Source organism: Panicum virgatum, chromosome 4N, assembly GCF_016808335.1.
Source record: "Panicum virgatum strain AP13 chromosome 4N, P.virgatum_v5, whole genome shotgun sequence".
In the NCBI taxonomy this organism is placed as follows: domain Eukaryota; kingdom Viridiplantae; phylum Streptophyta; class Magnoliopsida; order Poales; family Poaceae; genus Panicum; species Panicum virgatum.
The window spans coordinates 45,239,092-45,253,516 of NC_053148.1; the positions used below are offsets into that span (position 1 = coordinate 45,239,092).

General features: G+C 45.7%; 2 protein-coding genes and 1 long non-coding RNA gene across 3 annotated transcripts; all 3 read left to right on the forward strand.

The window, feature by feature from the left end:
• The first annotated feature begins 1,353 nt into the window (after positions 1 to 1,353).
• On the forward strand, positions 1,354 to 5,797 carry LOC120671577 (nuclear transcription factor Y subunit C-4-like). The gene is made up of 2 exons (XM_039951949.1): positions 1,354 to 1,551; positions 4,692 to 5,797. The coding sequence occupies exon 2, from the start codon at positions 4,733 to 4,735 to the stop codon at positions 5,471 to 5,473; it is 741 nt and encodes a 246-aa protein (XP_039807883.1). The 5' UTR covers positions 1,354 to 1,551; positions 4,692 to 4,732; the 3' UTR covers positions 5,474 to 5,797.
• Positions 5,798 to 7,956: 2,159 nt separating this feature from the next.
• LOC120670446 (MADS-box transcription factor 30-like) lies at positions 7,957 to 9,840 on the forward strand. Its single transcript, XM_039950542.1, has 5 exons — positions 7,957 to 8,084; positions 8,191 to 8,412; positions 8,728 to 8,812; positions 8,917 to 9,084; positions 9,182 to 9,840. The coding sequence occupies exons 2-5, from the start codon at positions 8,225 to 8,227 to the stop codon at positions 9,422 to 9,424; spliced, it is 684 nt and encodes a 227-aa protein (XP_039806476.1). The 5' UTR covers positions 7,957 to 8,084; positions 8,191 to 8,224; the 3' UTR covers positions 9,425 to 9,840.
• A 337-nt stretch (positions 9,841 to 10,177) lies between these two features.
• LOC120671579 lies at positions 10,178 to 14,172 on the forward strand. The gene is made up of 4 exons (XR_005673676.1): positions 10,178 to 10,500; positions 10,573 to 10,746; positions 10,877 to 13,573; positions 13,840 to 14,172. It is a non-coding gene; the product is annotated as an uncharacterized LOC120671579 (long non-coding RNA).
• Positions 14,173 to 14,425: the final 253 nt, after the last annotated feature.

Genomic DNA, 14,425 nt, shown 5'->3' on the forward strand with positions numbered 1-14,425 from the left:
TGGTAGCAGTTGAGCTCATTTGTTGGGCCAAATGATGAAAGGAGAGCCCACTGGATGTTCTGGTCCTGTTGGGCTTTTGATGCAGCTGGACGAGGAGCAAGGAACCTCCTCTCTCAGTTTTCCATCAGGCAGGTGGGTTTTTCCTGTCCACCGGGGAGGAGCACACTGAGGACAAGAACAAGACCATTTCATCCACTGTCTCGCCAGCCCTCTCCTTAGGCCAGTCTCAGTAAAAAAATGTCATTACATAGTTGTCAAAAATGCCACATCATTTTGACACTAAAATAACATAGCCACTCTCAGTACACAATGTCATAGCACAGTTTCATATACAAGTTACAGCATTAAATAGTGCAACAATTGTGTGATCAAATATGCCATGATTTGATGAAGAACAGTTTCAGTGGAGAGTGTCATCCCCGTGTCATAACTTGGCAATCGTGCCATGAGAGGATCATAGTGATGACCCGGATAATCTTTCTCTTCTTAACTTTGTTGCCACATCAGCTATTGTGCTAATGTGTTATAGTCTTTAATACTTATGACACTCTCATGATTCAAATATTGATACTGGCCTTATATCAAACCATCGTGAAAAACTACCCTCATCCTCGAAAAGTTCGCCAAATTTAGATTTTGGAGATTTTTTTCTTTTCCATCAGACAGGTTGGTTTTTCCTGTCCCCCGGGGAGGAGCACACTGAGGACAAGACCATTTCTTCCACTGTCTCGCCAGCCTTCCCCTTATCTCAAACCACCGTGAAATGTTACCCTCATCCTGGTGAAAACTCCAGCAAGATCCATGCAGAAACTACCAAGAAAATCCAGCAAGAACCAAGACAACGAGAGGAAGAGGCCAACAGGATCTCGCCGTCAACGCGCGCACAAGACCGGAACACCGGACACACAGAGACACGCCGCTGTCAGGGCCGTCGCTCGCACCGGAACTTGTTTAATCATCGTTCCTCCTGCCCTTTCCGTAGGTGACAGTGCTTGGAGCTTTCGATTCGAACAATTTTTCCCAGCTAAACCCACCTCACCATCGGATCATCGCAACCACCGTGCGGTTCCGACCGTGCCGAGCATCTTCCGGCACGACGGCCCGCCGCCGCCGACACGTGGGCCGGGGGAGACCGCATGGGCGGCCGGGCCCCAGGCCCAAGCGGACCCGCCGAGAGCCGCGCGTAGCGGGCGCGCGGGCGGGCGCGGGGAGTGGTGGTGGTGGCGGCGGCGGCGGGTCCGGACCCGGGAGGGCTCGGGACCCGCCCGGCAGCGACCGCCAGGTGGTGCTGCTGCCCACTGCCAATGGGCTGCGAGCTCTCGCCGTCTCGCTCCCGAGGAGAATTTAATAACCGAGGGGAGACGGACAGAGGGAGGATGGGGAGAATTCTCAGAAGGCCAAGAGGCATCATCGTGCTCTCCCTCTCTCCCCATTCAAGCCGAGCCCTCCCAATCCAGCGCCGCAACAGCAACGCTAGGGCGCTCGGGCTCGGCGCCAGCCGCGTCTCTCCTCGCCCGCCCGGCCGCGGACGCTCGCGGTTCCAGCTTCCAAGTGAGTGCCCGAATTCCCGCTCTCGATTTCTATGATCCGGGGTTTTTCCTTGGGGATTTCTGCTGCGCGGTTGAGTTCTCGGCGTGGAATCGGGGATTCGGGGGCGGTGATCGCCGTGAACCTGCGCCCGCTGCAAAAATTAGGCCGAGGAAAGAACGGACCTGAGCTGCGTTCTTGTCGTGTTGCGGTAGATTTCGGTTCTGCCAAGTTGTTGGGATTTTTTTTTGCTTGGTTTCCTCGATCTAGTTTCCTCACCTCTTTTGCTTGGTCTGAGTAGCTCCGGCATAGTTTTATGCGTGTTGTACTGGTGGATTGACTACTAAAAATAGTGCTTTTTCTGGAAAAAAAAACGTGCGTCTGCAATCTAATTGGCCAGGTGTCACACCTCCATAGTTGAATCGCTTGTTTATCTTCGGATACCTACGTCAAATCAAACTACAATTTGCCTATTTTTTCGTCTACAAATGGGCAGAAACACAAAAGGTTCACGGTCCTACCGAAGAGCATAAAGAAAGAAAATTGGGATGTCAGATTCTCTTAAAAAGAAGTCTTTCTCCTTTGGTTTGCATGAACGTATGGCACCATTTCTGGGAACTCATGTCGATCTTCTTTTAGGTAAAAGCAAGTACTTGATGTGTCCAGTTTTGTCAAGAGCAATTCCGTCCATAAGTCCTGTCATCCCTTGCATAAATCAATCAGGGAGAAATTTTGATGTACTTTATTTCAAAAAGTTCTGATGTACAGAAAGGTTTCATTATCTTATCCTGAGACATGAGCCTTATATTCTTAAGCTTCTACTGTCCTAGGCTTCTAGGCTTGCACCGCATATTGGTCCTAGCACAGTATCTAGATATGACTACTGTATAGCTAAAACAATTTGTAGGACCATGATCACGATTTACATGCTACCAAGCTGTATGGATTGTAATTAACTTCTTGGCATATTATGCTGTATTATGACGCTTCACATTTGTTCATATATAATTATTGTCTGTATCGAGTATATGATCCTTTATTTATTTATACTAAATGTCAGTATATTTTTAGTCATACCTTTTATAATCTGTATACAACATGATGTAGCCTCTTTGTGTTGATTTTTTTTACAAAAAAACTTATATGTTGATTGTTATATGTCCAATCTATGTGATGTTAATAGTTATGTGTCGAATGGCTAAATCAACTATAACACCAGCATTGTAGAATGTGGTGATGAGATAAAATCATAAAATTGTACTGTTTGTAAGTTATGCAACATATTGCATCATCAATTCAAGCATCACTGATTCAATTCAAGATCTGAAATGTGGCAACCTTGATATATGTTGAAAAACTAAATGAATATTGAAGATAATACATCTATATAACTGAGTTAACTCAAAAGATCTAAATAGCATGTAAAAAGTGGTCCCTTCACCCAATAGATCCTCAGTCAAACGACACAATTCCTTGTTGGCTATGTTTCAATTTGAAGGTGGTTAGGGCTAGGCCAGAGAGGACGATGGCTTTTTGAACTACCACTACCCCAACCAAGGAGGCTTTCCATTGTTGTCTCCATCGGTCTGTCCTGTACCCACATGATGCCTTAAATCACACATGCTTTCGGCTACTCTTTTATACCTAAGTTTACATTGGACCAATTGTTCGAATCTCACACGCAAGCCAGCAATTTTGATTGGTTCATGAAACTCTGGAGTCGGGACGCTTTCTTCGTCATAGCAAAATGCCAAATGGATGACGACTTTGAAAGTTTGAGTCCACCAATTAGTGCGTCTTTTTGCGACAAAAGTGGAATAAAGAGAGGTGATTGCATGGCTTTTCGCTGCTTGCTGTATTAGTAGCATGTCATGCTTACTCAACAGCTGTGTCCTTTCTATCGTAACAGTATATATGCCATTTCATTACATGACACTTGTGCAAATTGAAAAAGATAAGTTCTTCAGTGCTGCAAGGGATCGATTTTTGTGTTAGTGAGCACAAGGTCTATTCATTTGGTTAGTATGAACTATTTAAGATCTGATTTTTGGTTATGTGACACAAGATTTTGTTTGATTTAGATACAAATCACAGCATGCATTTTTTTTTCTCCTCTCCTTTCTAAGAAAGAAGGCATACTTGTGCTGATCTGGCCACTAGGATTGAACTACCTATAGATTGCATCCCATGTTCCAGTTTTCCAATTTAAATCTTTATTTATTCTGCCAAAGGTAGTTTGTCAGGATTGTAGTCTTAGATAGGTATGTTGTTTTAGCTGACAGTGATATGGCCATAGGAACAAGATTGCGATTCTGAGATCAGCACAAGTATGGCCATAGGAACAAGAAATATGGTTTATCGTTATCTGACTGCATTTTGTTGTCCCTTTCCATTCATGGTCTTTATTTACTGGAGATATTTAAACGGGGGCTCATTTGGATGGAAAAATACACACAGTTGTGTTGGGATGTGGACCATCAAGGGGCCTGTTTGCAAGCATAAATGTAATCGTAGCGACCAATAGCTGCTAGTACTAATGATAACCTAAGTAGTTTATATACTGTAGCATAGACCGTAGGCTTTGAGATGCCCAAGATGATTCTTAGCATATTTTAATTTTTACTATTTAAAAGGTACTCATGCCCATTTTTGTTTGATATGTAATGAGTAAGTTGCTCACATTAGGGTATTGCCTAAATGAAAGATGAAAAATATTGTTCAATGACAGATGAAGTTTGGTGAGTTGTATTCTATTGTTTTCTGATATCTGAAATTATGTTCTGATTCTTAGTTTTTCTCAGATTTATGAACTACAAGCTCTCCTTGTTTTTAATATCCTGAATCCTGATACATGCTTTCACATTTATTCATATTTTTAATACCATTTAACTTATGCTATGTTGCTTAATTAGAAGACTAAAAATTATCTTATTTTGTTACTTGTGTCTTTGTTTGAACCAAGGATAAAATAAATTGAATATAATCACTGGAGGTTAGGTTCATCTATCCAACAGAATCATGTCCATGTAGATGAAACAGCCTCTTCTTCTTTTCTGAAACAATCTTATTCATTTTACTTATATAAATAACTCAGAAGTTAGGACTTTCTCAAATTTCCCTAGTTTAAATTTGAACTTACGGATAATCTGTTTCTGATTTTGTAGTGCTGGAAAGATCGTAGGATTTTGGACAAGTGAGAGCTGACATGGAACCAACCTCTCAGCCTCAGCCCGCAATTGGTGTTGTTGCCTATCCGCCTGCAGCAACAATAATCAGTCCTTCTGCAGTCGCAGCTGCTGGTTTACAACCAGGGCAAGCATTTGCAGCCAACCCTGCTCAAATGAGTGCTCAGCACCAGGTTGTATACCAGCAAGCCCAGCAATTCCACCTACAGCTCCAGCAGCAGCAGCAGCGTCAGCTCCAGCAATTCTGGGCTGAACGCCTGGCTGATATTGAGCAAACCACTGACTTCAAGAACCACACCTTGCCACTTGCAAGGATAAAGAAGATCATGAAGGCCGATGAGGATGTCCGAATGATCTCTGCAGAAGCTCCAGTGGTCTTTGCGAAAGCTTGCGAGATATTTATACTTGAGCTGACACTGAGGTCGTGGATGCACACTGAGGAGAACAAGCGCCGGACCTTGCAGAAGAATGACATTGCAGCAGCCATCACCAGGACTGACATTTACGACTTCTTGGTCGACATTGTTCCCAGGGATGAGATGAAGGAGGAGGGGGTTGGTCTTCCTAGGGCTGGGCTTCCACCCATGGGAGCCCCAGCTGACGCACATCCGTACTACTACATGCCACAGCAGCAGGTGCCAGGTGGAGGAATGGTGTATGGCACCCAGCAGGGTCACCCGGTGACGTATTTGTGGCAGGAGCCTCAGGAACAACAGGAGCCGCCTCCTGAAGAGCAGCAACCTCTGCCAGGAAGTGGCTGAGAAGGTTGCCCAGAAGCTATCACCTGATTCATGTTTAGGTCCTCGAAACATCAGGTTTTCGTTTAGCTAATATCGCCGCTTATCAAATTGAAACAGGTGATTCTAAGTAGCGTTCGGCATCATGGTAGTTTCATTCCTGCTGTGGCGTCGCCGCGTCGGTAGAAAGGATAATGACTAGAGACTAGAGGATTAAAGTTACCATACCATTTCCTTCCATTCCAAAAGTTTGCCCCCATGAGGCCTTTGATATGAAATGCTGGGTGTTAATGCTTGAATGCTGTGGTTGTGCCATGTAGTTCATTCTGATCTCTTCGATTTCTTTAACTGCTGCTCTTGATTTGTTGCCTGAAAGGCGTTGTTGATTCATGGAAATTCTTTTCCAGATTTGTTTCTAGCTAAGTTCTGAGACAAAGTAGGTGTGACCCCTGCTAATTCACTCCAAAACAATTCAGTCATTGCCTACATTTCCTCAAGAGGCTGGGTGCTCCTGGTCACATTTGAACATCTCGGTACCATTAGCAGGATGTCTGAATGCAACTGGTAACTGCTCCGACGGCATTAGGCCAGTCTCAGTGCACAGTGTCATTGCACAATTTCATAGACAGATTACATCATTAAATTGGTGAATGGTGGTGTGATCAAATGTGCCATATGAATCATGTAACAACATGCTAGAATATGGTTTATTTAATTTTAATGTCCGTACAATATCAAAGTAAAGTCGCATATATGGAAATAATTACATATAATATATTTCAATCTCTGCGGATGATGGCAGAAGACATGTAAGTACCAAATCAACCGTGGTACAGCCCAGATAGCATGTGCGCACGAACAAAAAAAAAAATCAAAAAAACATAGATTTACACTTTTATTTGGAATACCACCGTCCTATATTTGACTAGAGACAAGTTGCACAAGTTCTAGAGAGCTAGACAGATATGCATCGCCCGTCCTTGTCGACGAGCGGATGCCGGCCGCGGGGCTGGGGGCTGGGGGCGGAAGGATGACGGCCGGCCGCGGGGCTGGGACTTGGGCGGGTGGATTGGCGCGGCGAGGAGAGGCGTGGGGGAGGATCTGGGGGAGTGACGGGGGTGGATTTGGCGCGGCGACGAATTGGGCGCGCGAGCGCCTGGGGGACGGACGTTGGCGCGGAAGACGTGGGTGAGGACGACGGTGGCGAGGAAGCGGAGCTGCTCGGACATGGGGTGGACGAGCGGCCCCAGCGTGGTGATGTTGGTGCGCAGGGCCTCGTCGGCGACGAGCACGAGGTCCTTGGAGAGGGAGACGCCGACGCGGCCGGCGGCGTCCTCCTCCTGCGTGACGCAGGTGTGGATGAGCTGGTGGCGCAGGAGGATTTGGCGCGCTGGAGGAACAGGGCGCGGGGGGGTTTGGCCGACGGAGCGATGTTGGTGGCGGAGCGGGGCGCAGCTGATCCCGGGTGAACCGATGAACACTCCCAGTGCGAGTTTCATCTCGGGGTCATCGATTTGAGAACTGTGCCGCGACCGTGTCGTCTCCGTGACACCGCTCCCCTCTCTCTCCTCTTAATTTTTATGCCAAATCAACATTTTTGCTGATGTATCCTCGTTTTAAATGCTGATGGCGCTCTCATGACCCCTGCATCGAGACTGGCCTAATGTGTCAGCCATGTCGTTGCCCAAATTTGGCTCCAGGGATAGGATCATAGGAGATTCCTGCCGTTAATGGTTGTTGCTTGCCGCTTTGGTTTTTCTGCTCGTCTCGTGGGCGCTGGGCGCTTGTACGAGCACCATCAGTCAACAGTGCGCTGAACGGACGGCCAGCAAGTAATTTTTTTTTGAAAAGTTGCAAGTAACTTTTTTTCCGTGCCGTTAATAGTCCTGCGTAATGGTAGGCCAGCGGGGCTCTGCACAGTAACATGAGGAAATCCCTGAATCTAGAGGTAAAGCCTAAGGGAAGGGTACTTTGGTCATCCATACTTGAGTCGAGGTGGGTCACAAAAGTCTGGGTCAAGTGGACAGTGGTCAATTGGTCATGGGCTAATGGCTCCTGTGTGGCTTGGAAGTTTCTGGGATGGTGCTTGGTGGCTTGGCATCCAAGCACCTATCTTTCCTAGCAATAAAGCACCTCTTTTTCTTAGCAAGTTCAAGTAACGTGCAATTTTGACCGAATTATTTATATTTTGACAGCGCTTGTGCCATTGATTCTAATGCTTTACTCTCACAAAGTGGTGGAATTTTTTTTTTGAAAAAGATGTTGGTAGGGGCTTCTTGAGTCTTGCCTTTAATTAGCAAATCATTCTAGAACTTTTATAAGTTCAATTTTGAATTTGAAGTTACGAACCACAATCTCTAAACAACCCACGTCATCCCAGGCTTGGGAAGGGTACGCGCCAAAGGATTCTTGATCCGCGATGCACATCTTCGATTGAACTTGCTGGCATTTGTCTTCAGCATCTACGAGCACAACCCTTTGGCGATATAAAAAGAGAAGCCCCGGCACAGCGCTCTGCTCCGTCGTTCTCTGTTCGCTTCAGGCTTCAGCTACTCTCGGCTCGCCGGACCCTTCTCCTTAGCCTGCAAGGAAAGCCCTTTGACCGCCGGCGTCTTCCGTTCTTGATCTCTCCTCCGTAAGCTGCCGTGTGCTTCGTTCTCTCGTGCTGATCTCGGGTAGAAAAGCAAAAGCCCCAAGGGAATGAATCTAACCTCCATCAGTTTTGGGGTTTTGATGGGCAGGCGATCAGGTTCAGGTTCAGGCTGATCGCGAGCAATGGGGCGTGGGAGGGTGGAGATGAAGAAGATCGAGAACCGGGTGAGCCGGCAGGTGACCTTCTCCAAGCGCCGCAAGGGCCTGATCAAGAAGGCCCACGAGCTCGCCGTGCTCTGCGACGCGGACGTCGGCGTCGGCGTCTTCTCCGAGCGCGGCAAGCTGTTCGAGTACCCCAACCCGCCGGCCAGGTCTGGTCAATTCATTCTCCGGCCTTTCTTCTTGCACTTTTTCCTCAACTTTGCTGCCATTTCCACGCCGTTGTGGTTCATCTCGCTGGGATTGCTAGTTTGCTACATGCTTGGACTGCTGGTGATCAGAAATTCAGAATGAGAAAACCAGGGAGGGGATGAACTAAAGGTTCGATTTGGTGAACAGAAATTCAGAATGATCAGAAATTCAGCACGATTCAAGTTGCACATCATTAACACTTAACAGTTTATCATACACACGCTTGGGTAACTTTTGTTTCAGTCTACTAACCATGTTTGAATTCATCTCTTAAGCTTGACCGATCTGATTCGGCGGTACGAGGCCGTCACCAACACGCAACTCCTTCAGGTCCAGGAGACACACTGCACTGATCATCAGGTGCGTGCCCAAATGCAGCTTCAGCATCTTCAGTCTGTTGGTGTGCCATCTCTCTTCTTGGATGTCAGCTTCGGCATCTTCGGAATCTGACTCTTGCACTGCAGCAGCAAATGATCGCGGAGATCGGCAGGCTGCGGCGTGAGTACGAGCAGCTGCAGGCTAGGCTGATGGCGTACACGGGAGAAGACCTGTCGTCTCTGACCTCAGTGGATGAACTCGACGAGCTCGAGCAGCAGCTCGAGGCGGCCCTCTGCAAAGTCCGTGCAAGAAAGGTACTGCCATTTTCCCAGCAATCCGAGTAAACACTGCATCTCTGCGTGTTTGAGGCTCTGAATTTTTTTAACCGTGCTTGTTGTCAATTTCTGGCAGGAAGAACTGCTAACCAGCCTGAACGACGAACTGCAGCTCAAGGTTACTGTAACTGCTGTGGGCGTGGAGACGGAGGAGATCGCGGAGCCGCTGCCGCCGCCGTCGCCGCCGTTCGCGTACCTCCTGAACGTGAACGAGAAGTCGGCGGCGAGCACGGTGCTGCAGCTGTGGCCGCAGGCGGACGACGACGACGTTGGCAGCGGCGGCGGGTCCGGTCCACCACGCGGTCTGCAGCTGTGGTAACAAAAAGTCAAAACAAAAAAAGACGCGTACGTCAGAAGTTACCTGATTTTACTGCTACTACTGTTCGTCTTTCTTTGTTTTTTTTAACCTTTACCCTCTTTGGTTATTGCGATGTGCTGATCAGTTGCATGGTGATTTCTTCTTCGCAGATCGAAGCTAAGGTAGACTGGTAACTGCTGGTTGGCCGGCCGGACGTGTCGATCAACTGGACTGGACATAACAGATTTACTACTAGTAATTTTAGTGAAGTAGTAGTAGGCCTAAAACGAAGAAATTAGAGAGTGAAAAGACCTCGTTGAAGTAGTACTAGTGGATTGTCTAATGTTCATGTGACCATAGTTTTGTGATGCTTTGGTCACATCTAATGGCGGTTGCATGCCTTCGAGCAGTTCATGCAACGAAAATAGCATAACATAGCAAAGATAAAATTAGGCTTCATTTCCTTTACTGATCAGCCGATCAGACTTAAAACAATGGATTTATGGATCCTCTATAATTCGTGGTTCGGTCGTTTTGACATTTCAAACTCGCAGTTCGATACTAGTTTTCTTTTTTAACCGGGGAGGAGAGGAAAGATGGTCCCGTGGGTCCACTTGTCAGTGATGGCGCCTACCAACAGACACCACCCAACCCACTGGAAGCTCTAGCCACAGCGGCACACGAACCAGACGTCGGAGCACGGTAGCAGTGGCGCACGGCACGTGAACAGGAGACCAGCAGCGCGTAGCCGTAGAGGCAGCAGAGACGCGGCGGCCAAAGCAATCGAACCAGACCCAAGCGAGATGTACGGCTCGGCCTCTCCGCCGCCGCGTTCCCCTCGACGAGAAGCCTCCTTCTCAGAGGAGCTCCCCTTCTGCCGCGCACGCATCTCGATCGGTCTCCAGGCCTCCATGGCGGTCGCCTCGTCTTCTCCCACGCCACAAACCCTAGCACCCGCGAGGCGCTCGAACCGAGTGCCCGCTGGCGGGTCGGGGCGGGGCGGGGCGGGTCGGCGTCTGCGTGGCCGCAGCTCCGCCGCCGCCAGGCCTTGTCGTCATCCCCCGCTTCCTCCTGAGGAGTGACGCACCCCCAATTGTGTACGTCCCGCGACGGCCTTCCCTTCCTCGGGCCTCTAATGTCGGCGTTCGTCTAACCCCTCCCAATTCTAGGTGTGGAATTGGTTGTGTTTCGTGCCGTTGCGGCCGCCTCGCCGCGGTGCCCGCGTTAGGGCTTGGTGATGGTGCGTGGAGGGCGCTCGAACTCTGGATCGCGAGGCAACGGAACACTAGAACCTTGATTAGCTCCTTCTCCGGGACGGGCCTTGCGCGCGCCGTGATCCAAAGGTGAGGTGAGGATTCTGCGAAATTTAGGCGTTCTTTGTCTCTTGGCGAGGAATTTGGGCGTATTTACTTTTGTCGCGATCGAAATCGCGTCTCCGCCTGTGCGATTCTGAAACGTATTTTTCTTTTGCAGTTTGCATATGGTGAATTGGTGACGATGCATGTGGTTTACCGTTTACGTGCGACCCACTTGGTAATCGGTGGTCTGTGGGCGATTTTCTGGTTATGAACGTGAATTGGGGTTGTTTGCGGGAATATCTTATCTAGGCCCGACCTTTTTCTAATGCGATACTGAATTTGGGTTTACTGGCTGCTTCAATTTGTTATTAAGCCACATTCAAGTGGCAACCCATTTTGCACAGGTGATTTTTTTTAAAATAATGGAATTTTCCGGCCTCTACGGTTTAACTTACACAGCCTTCAATTCAATTATTACAATTTTTCCAGCTTCAAAAGCTGGAATAGCAGGAGAACCAAAAAAATTAAGCCTGACAAAGTCTATTATTATGCTTCCATCCATGACTCGCAAACATTTCTAAGGCTATTATCTCCAAAGAAGTGCTGATCTTCATGAACAGATCCTTTGTCGTCTCCTTATGCTGACCAAAATCGTAGCCAGTAGGCCCCCCCTGAAAATAACCTGCATAAAGGATGAATGTTTAACGTTATCAAAGATAATATCATTTCGACAACGCCATATTGCCCAACATAGAGCCGCTGTCCCTGTTAGAATAGTAAAGGCCTCTTGTGCATTAAAATTTTGAAGCCAATTCCCAAGCATGTGGGTTAAACTTTTGCACAGGTGATGTATACTTTATAATTAAGAATGCAAGAATCTATTTACTCAGCATAAATTTGACCATATGCCAAGGCTCGTGCAACACACAACTCTGATACATTGCTGTCATGTTTTTTTTTTCTGTAGTGGGCAAATTGTGCGTGCCTGCGCATCTGCTATGTTCTTACAAAAATGGCAAAAAGAAAAAAAAAAGATGAATGAAACGAGAAATTGCTTTATAATTGAGGCAAAAAGTTCATACTTTAAATTGTTAGTTTAGGAAGACCTATCTATCTTGCTATTGTTAGTAAGGCCCATCTATAGCTGGGGGTGAATAATGGAAAGTGTAAGGCAAAAGATGGACACTAGACTAGGAGTTTGATTTTTTAGATGATAGACCCATGTTGGTTCATTTCTGTTGGTGACATGCTACCTTTTTGCTGTCAACTGGTTTGGGAATAATATCAACGAACATGCTAGGTATCTCAAATAACAAAATGGAAGGCACAAGTACAGAATTGTCCCTTATTGATCTTGTGTTCATAACCAAATTAGTTATTCTTGATTGTTAGTTTGAAAGATCCTACAAACTAAATGAGTTGTAATGCATATTGTTTTTCTTATTTGTTATATTTGTTGAGCGTATCAGAGTGCATTGATCTCTGTTCTTTTTATCATATCAGTTAATACTCATTTCCAAAGCCACATTTTGAAAATTAACAGTGATTTTAGATTATGCTGGATATGTTGAGGTTTAACCTCATATTGGTTTTGTTCAATTGGTGAAATCTTTGAACTCACTTGTTTGGCACACTAAAATTAACCTCCCAAATCTGTCTTGATTCACCGCATGACCATCATTGTATGTTGCAGTTCTGAACAAGAATTTTCTTTCTTTATCTGGTGGTTCACAATTGTGAAATAGGGCTTGTGCTGTGCTTAAAGAAATGGCCATGTTAGACCTATGGTAAATCAGAGACAGAATCTAAATATCCCATGTTTTGGAAGGTTGAGAAGGACCTTGAGCACACTGTCTATAGCACACACTCCATGATTTTCTCCGAATCACACTGATCTACTACTTGACGCTTAATTTCGTACATTTGAATACTTTTTGTTTGAGTTCTTCGTGGTCTTTGACTCTTTGTGGTGAACTCTTGCATGGCCTATTGCTGCATGTTGCTTACAGTTTTTTAACTACATTCCCAACCCCTTCCCATGCAGTGCAACCTCTTACATTACATCCCTTGGTTAATAATGTTACGATGCTGTTATATCACCTATTCTAAACTTTCTGCAGTTTGAAGAACTCGTGCATGTGTAGAATACATCATTTTTACCTGAAAAATAGGGACTGCAAAAGTACAATGTTTACAAAAGCAGTTCAATGCAAAGGATTGTAGTGATGCCATGCATTTTAGTCTGATCATTTACTGCTTTTCTAGTATAGACAATGCATATGCCTGCAGCATTTGATTGGTCCCACAAAACCCTGATAGCCTGTGTTTCCCTAGGTGGAAGTGTCTTAATTCCTTTTCCTATCCGTTCTTCTCCTGGTTTGGTTATGGAGATCAACTGCTTTATATTATTTATAAATGGCTTCTCAGACGTTATCCTTTTCTTGACTGGATCAAACTTCTATGTGTACAAGTCCTACCATATTTTCCTTTCTGATAGAATCTTCAGTCTTCTTTGCTATCTCCATGCAAAGTGATCGCAACTACATTTGTACCTATATATAGAAGAGAGAATTCACAATGACTATCAATCACGACAATGTGGGGATTTTTTTTTGAAGTGAAAGCAAAGAGATGATGAGGAATTCACTCTCATTTCTGGCTATAATCTTGGTAGATCTTCACCACATATCGTACAGAATCCATGATTCAATTCTTGCAGGGAAGAAATATGTATCCAAAGTTTCGAAGAGTCAGGAGTTATGCTGCAAGTGAGACTGCCATCTTTCATAAACTGGTGGATGTCCTTCAAGAGAGGATCCAACTGCAAGATGCAAGAGGAGTCGCCGTAGAGGCACAAGAGAACAAGTTACAGGTAGATAATATTCATGTATGTTGTCTCAAATAATGCAAGCAACATAGATCTGCAATGTTGCTTCCAACATAGCGAATACTAAAAGCAATTGTCCAGTTTACTGGGAGCTTGATACAAGTGCCACCCGTGAATACTCCACTCAAAGTTTCAAACAACTTAATGTTTATGCCATACTCTTAAAATACTATCAAATATCGATGACATTCATATACTACCATATATCTCTTTATGTTTGCAATTTCAATAACAACAGCTATGTTCTGCAGGATTATATGGGGGCAATAGATGGAACACATGTTCCAATTTCCCTAGCTCCATGTCTACAAGATCCTTATTGGAATATAAAAAGTACATTGCGGGAAATGTCATGGTTGTGTGCAATCTGAGGCATGCATAGCTACGCAATCATGTTGATAGGTGTTGTGAGGATGCGCTTTCAAATACTAAAGCGTACTCATATCATTCGATTGACTCAATCAGATATTGTGTTACCTTGTGCGCTTCAAAATTTTATATGTAACCATGAGGCAGTAGAGCAATGGATTGGACGATCTGGTTTGTGCATTTAAGAATGGGAAATAGCTGTTGTTCCTGAGCTAGCGGAGATACGCAGCACATAAGTGATGTGCAGTCTCTTTTAGGTAGTGCTGGAAGTGACATGTGGAAAGTCTACAATACTTTCGATTGGGGTCGCTTCTTTCCATCTGAATTAAGCTCCTGCCTCCTCTCAAGGCAACCAGACTAAGCACAACATCCTTGTTTCTCTTGAGTCTATTTTTCTGATGAACCTGCCAGTTCCATGGATAGTCAAGAGCTGTTCGGCTGCTGCCTGTAGCTGCAGCTCAAGCAGCC

Bases quoted from the DNA above. Each gene is read 5' to 3' on its own strand.
- LOC120671577 (XM_039951949.1), top strand. From the start codon at position 4,733: ATGGAACCAACCTCTCAGCCTCAGCCCGCAATTGGTGTTGTTGCCTAT.
- LOC120670446 (XM_039950542.1), top strand. From the start codon at position 8,225: ATGGGGCGTGGGAGGGTGGAGATGAAGAAGATCGAGAACCGGGTGAGC. The intron at 8,413-8,727 runs GTCTGGTCAATT...TCATCTCTTAAG, and splicing joins TACCCCAACCCGCCGGCCAG to CTTGACCGATCTGATTCGGC. The intron at 8,813-8,916 runs GTGCGTGCCCAA...CTTGCACTGCAG, and splicing joins CACACTGCACTGATCATCAG to CAGCAAATGATCGCGGAGAT.